This window comes from Pygoscelis adeliae, unplaced genomic scaffold (genome assembly GCF_000699105.1).
Source record: "Pygoscelis adeliae isolate BGI_AS28 unplaced genomic scaffold, ASM69910v1 Scaffold93, whole genome shotgun sequence".
Taxonomy (NCBI): Eukaryota; Metazoa; Chordata; class Aves; order Sphenisciformes; family Spheniscidae; genus Pygoscelis; species Pygoscelis adeliae.
Genome location: NW_008824469.1, coordinates 568,945 through 573,789, shown reverse-complemented (window position 1 = coordinate 573,789; position 4,845 = coordinate 568,945). Strand labels below are relative to the sequence as shown.

The window sequence follows — 4,845 nt, the reverse complement described above, 5'->3', positions numbered from 1 at the left end:
AGAGCTAAAGTGCTTGAGATAATTTCTTAACTATGCAGAGTCTGGTCAGTCTTCCCCATATAAATGCTATTTTTCCAATAGCACGTGCCTGGCTGCATAGGTTTCTTCACCAATCTATGGCAGGATAACACTACTAAGCCAGAGCCACGACCCAAAAGGGCTAGGAGCAATGTATTTCTTTCTATCCGTCATACTAAAAGTAAGTTAATAAATAATATTCAAAGAAACACATTTTAAAGTTCAGGCAGCTGAAGTCGGACTTCAAGGAGAGTGGCTGTATGGATTTCCCATGCAGTGAAGTCGCTAGCATGGCCTGAAGCTGAACAAAGCTTTGGTGGGATTTATAAAGTGCTGTCTTTTAGTATTTTATGCCTGTCCTTAGTAGTGTTTTTTTCAAACCAGCACCAGGATTGTGAGTTAAAAAAAATTCTGAAATAACAGACCAATTTTCAGTGGATGCTGGAGCCAGACAGACATTGCACAGTGCACGCAAATATATTAAAAAAAAAAAACCAACCCCAAACCCAAACCAAAAAAACCCGAAACCCAAAACCTAACTCAATTGTGGTAAAACTTTTCATCCTTAAAAAACAAACACCCACCAAGCACCAAGAGCAAATCTGAAAGCAACATCTGCCTCTCGGTCCCCTGGCTCGTTCCAGCACGGATGGTTACTACATGATACAAGCTCAGCAGCAGTGGTTGTGAGCCTGAGCCTGCAGGCACTCAGTGCAAAACTCTCCCGGCATTCAGCCCCGTGGAAGCGATCCAGTTTTCACCGAAGCCAAAGGGAGCTCCCTACAGACTTCAGCAGACTTTGGATTGGCCCCATAGATCAATAGCGGGAGCAGGACCTTGTTTTACAGTCAGTGTTTTTCTATCCAGCCACAAAAGCCACCCCCCAAAATTCCTGAAGGGGTTTTCAGTCTTCCCCTCCATGCATGCATTTAACATCCATTACAGTTAATAGCAGTTACACATGCATATCAATGGGAGAAAAGTCCCAGTTGAGAGGAATTACTGGTAGTAAGAAAAGAAACCCAGTAGAAACGCTGGGAATTGCTAAAGACCCAACTCCCTGGAATAAATCCGTTTCCCTGTTTAACCAGCCGGCATCTGCCCGCCGGACCATAATGCAGGAAGCTCTATAGTGTGTGTTTGTGTGTGCACGGGTGTGTGACGCGCGCGGGGTGAGCAAACGGGCGTCATTCTGCAGCGCGTGAGCCCGTCGGCAAGCCGCCTCCTGTCTCAGCGTCCCAGCAAGCGTCTCGAGCGCCGGCCCTCGCCGCTCTTACTTGTGAGCCGTGTTGTAATCGTCCTGTGCCACGGCCGGCAGGGAATGGTCTATCCTGAACTCCTCCTCCAGCCCGCTGGGCGCCTTTGCTGAATCCCCCCGGGCTGTGGGTTGGCGACTGTCCGCGCCGCCCCCCTCCAGCCCCAGGATCTGTCTCTGCACCAGCTTGGAATAAAGGCCTCCTTCTTCCATCAGCTCCTTGTGCGAGCCCTGCTGCACCACGCGGCCCTTGTCCAGCACAATGATGTTGTGTGCCTTCTCGACAGTGCTCAGCCTGTGAGCTATGACAAGCACCGTGTGGTTCTGCAAGTCGCCGTAAATCGCCTGCTGAATCTGCGCAGGAGGAAAAGACGTTAGTGCCCGAGCGTCGCTGGCTCCGCTTTGGAAGGAAGAACAGCAGCTTTGTGGTCTGTTAAGAAACCTCTGGATGGGAGATTTGCTCTCCTCTGGCAAAAACGAGGACACAAGACTCCCTGCAGCACTACCAGCACCAGCATGTCCATCCCAGCTCCCAGCTCTCGCTGTGCAGCCCAAAAGACCGTCTCAGTCCAGCCAGCCTGCAGGTGCAGTACGCACACATGCACTGCCAGGTCTGATCCTGCAAGGTGGGTTCTTATTAGAGCTGGGCCCCAAATTTGGAGGCCACGTGGTGTTGGCATGGACTGCAGAAGGCCAATACCCAGTAAGTGCAGCTGCTCAGAAAAGCAGGGCTATTTCCTGGGTGTATCAAGGCAAAGCAAGAGAGAGTTGTTTTCTAGCCAAGAGACAATGGCACTAAGGTCTAAAGACAGGCAGATGGCCACCAGGCCACATGCCACACTGACACCCCTGGCTAGCCAAAACCAGCCTCTGGCTGGCATCAGATACCACAGACGTGGCTGAGGACCTGCAAGCCCATGAGCTGCTCCAAGGTCAGAGGCTCACGCTGCCCCACACTGTGGGCCAGCAGCGCTCATCCTCTAGGACCGGGAGACACGTCCTCACACCTCAACCTTGAACTAGTTTGTCATGTCACTAAACCAGTGAGGCCAGACTGCTAGTGGTAGAGGTGTCTGGTCATAACATCCCAGCCAGATAAACCCAGCTCAATTCTCAGAAAGCTCAGGGCCTTTCCTGCCAGTGTGGTTTCTTTGGTGCCGCAGCTGGGACTTTAGCTCGGGCAGTCCTACTCTGCCTGCTGCAGTTCCATTTTTTAGGGTCTTCCTCTGTATCCTGTCCTAAAAAGCTCCACGGTGCTGCTGTATGCCAATTAACACTTTTCACATTTCAAAAATTGGCAGAGATCCCTATCTCATCAGGTTTGTCAGGCATTGGCTGCTGTGAGCACAAGGTTATTCTCTTCTTGGTGGCTACAGCAGTGTTGGAAGCAAATTCCTGCTCAGGAATTAGTGTCTTACCCAAACCTCTGCACCATGTCAAGACTAAGCTTGTCCATAGGCTGGAAATTGGAGCTACAGTCTTTCCTCCAAACGCAGATTGCCTCTTTGGCCCAAACACCTGAGTCACCTACTCACCGCATGTTCACTCTCTGCATCCAGCGCACTTGTGGCTTCATCCAGGATTAGGATGGGGGGAGTTCGGATCAAGGCCCTGGCAATTGCCACTCTCTGCTTCTGGCCACCTGACAGCTGGGCTCCTTTTTCACCTGCCTCTGTTGGGTCAAGAGAGAGAAGAAAGGGCCAAAATAAAAACCAAGAGCTGCCATGAAGTTCAGCTCCCAGCCAGCAGCATCAGGATGGTGTCATGGTTTGAAGCAAAGACCAGGTAAACACTTCTGCTTCTGCTCACTCGGCAGAGCAGTTTAAATGAGTTAACACATCCCTGAGGCTGCAGTCCTTCCCTCCAGCAGCAAGTTCTCCACTGTTGCCCCAAGGTCTGAGGCACTGATGCTCATGGAAACAATGCAGAGAAGTCCCTGAGCCTGGGAGATGATCCAAACCCTGAGCCCCCCCTCCTGCCCTGGCCCATACAGCTGCATCGCTGCCATCTCTCCCTGCAAGTTGGACTCTGGAGGGTGTGCAACTGAGGCAGCAGGAGGGGAAACCGGGACCTCTCTGCTGGCTCCCATAAACATAAACCATCATCAGTCTGATCTGCCTCCTCACAAACTCCTCCTGTCACAAACACATCAGCTTTTATTTATTACTATGGATTTATTGCAGGTTTATTTTCTTCCTATGCAGGCGGGGTGGTACACAGCTAACTGCTTGGGTTCTGGGCTTTCCTCCTGATCACTGCACTGAAAAACGGCGAGACTACCAGTGCCGCATCTCCGTAACATTGCCAGGCACCGGGAGCCAGACTGGTCTGGATGGGATGGGGGACGCCCACCCCGCTGCAACAGACCACCAGCAGACTCTCCCGGGATGGGCTCAGAAATCCTGCGACAGCTCAGCCACCCCAAAAGGCAGCCAGGGTGCTGCACCTTTCCATGTAACCGCCTCTACAGTGCCTCCGAGCTGCCAGGGATTTGTGTCCGTCACTACCTGCCTGCCTTTCCACCCGAGGGGAGAGGTTCTGCCTTCCCTAGGCACAAAATGCTTTCAAGTGCAAATGGAGGGATTTTGGTACCTGTGTGGTAGCCGTCTTGTAACTCCGTGATGAAGGTGTGCGCGTTGGCCTTCTGGGCAGCCTGAACAACCGACTCAAAGGAGGCTGAAGTTAAGCCGTAAGAAATATTATCTGCAATAGAGCGGGCGAACAGCACCGGCTCTTGGCTCACCAGGGAGATCTGCGCAAAGGAAGGGAAGAGCAGGGGGTTGGGAGCAGAAGACGTGCCGGCCGGTGTCTCGCATCATTGGCATTTGTTCCTGCTGCGTAAGGACTCAAGCGGGCAGAGCCTCACCATTAAACCAAGATATAGAAGTGCCTCAACGTGAGCTTCCAGTGAGGATGCTAACGACAGGGTGCCCAGTGGCAGCCCCAGCCCAGTTTGCATCGTCTGCTGGGAAGCCACTTTGCAGGAAAGAAAACCAATGCAATGCTGGTACATTGGCATCTGGGACGGGCTTCCCCCTCCAAGACCCTGCTGCGTTTTTGCTCCAGACCCCCATTCCCATCACTGTTTGCTTTTCCCAGTATGGGAAACCAGTTGCTGGGTCAAGGCAGGCTGGGGAGATCCTCTCACAGGGCCTCGCTGATTTTCCATTCAAGGCCAGTAATCACACTTGGGCCACGTGAATGAGCCCTCCTGCATCTTTTAATCCAAAATTAGCAAGTTATGGACATAGCTGCTGCAATTCCTTAATTGCTTAGCAACAGCCTCCCTGTCCTACCTTACAGCCGTTGCTGTTCACTCTCACATTCAGCCTGCTTTGTCACTCAATATTGAAATAAATTGAACCCTCCAAATTATTGCTCAGAACTGGGCATGAAGAGAGCCAGCGGGACACAGTCATATTTTAATTGACTTCTCCCCATGCTCCTAACACCACACCAGGCTTTTTAAACTGAAAGGCTTGCTTGTCTTTTAATTTTCACTCGGTACGGGCAGGGAATGTAAATTAGTCACACTGACTTTGGCTTTCCAGCCTGTCTCCGATCAATTGTTT

At 51.6% G+C, this 4,845-nt stretch overlaps 1 protein-coding gene across 1 annotated transcript in view; it reads right to left on the bottom strand.

Moving 5' to 3' along the window:
* Positions 1 to 1,291: 1,291 nt before the first annotated feature.
* The window catches only part of ABCB9 (ATP-binding cassette, sub-family B (MDR/TAP), member 9), a 12,531-nt gene continuing 8,977 nt past the window's right edge, over positions 1,292 to 4,845 (bottom strand). The window contains exons 9-11 of the mRNA XM_009321214.1: positions 3,866 to 4,025; positions 2,809 to 2,945; positions 1,292 to 1,627 (exon numbers count right to left, since the gene is read on the bottom strand). Coding sequence (XP_009319489.1) covers positions 1,292 to 1,627; positions 2,809 to 2,945; positions 3,866 to 4,025 — 633 coding nt within the window. The remainder of the gene's footprint in view (positions 1,628 to 2,808; positions 2,946 to 3,865; positions 4,026 to 4,845) is intronic.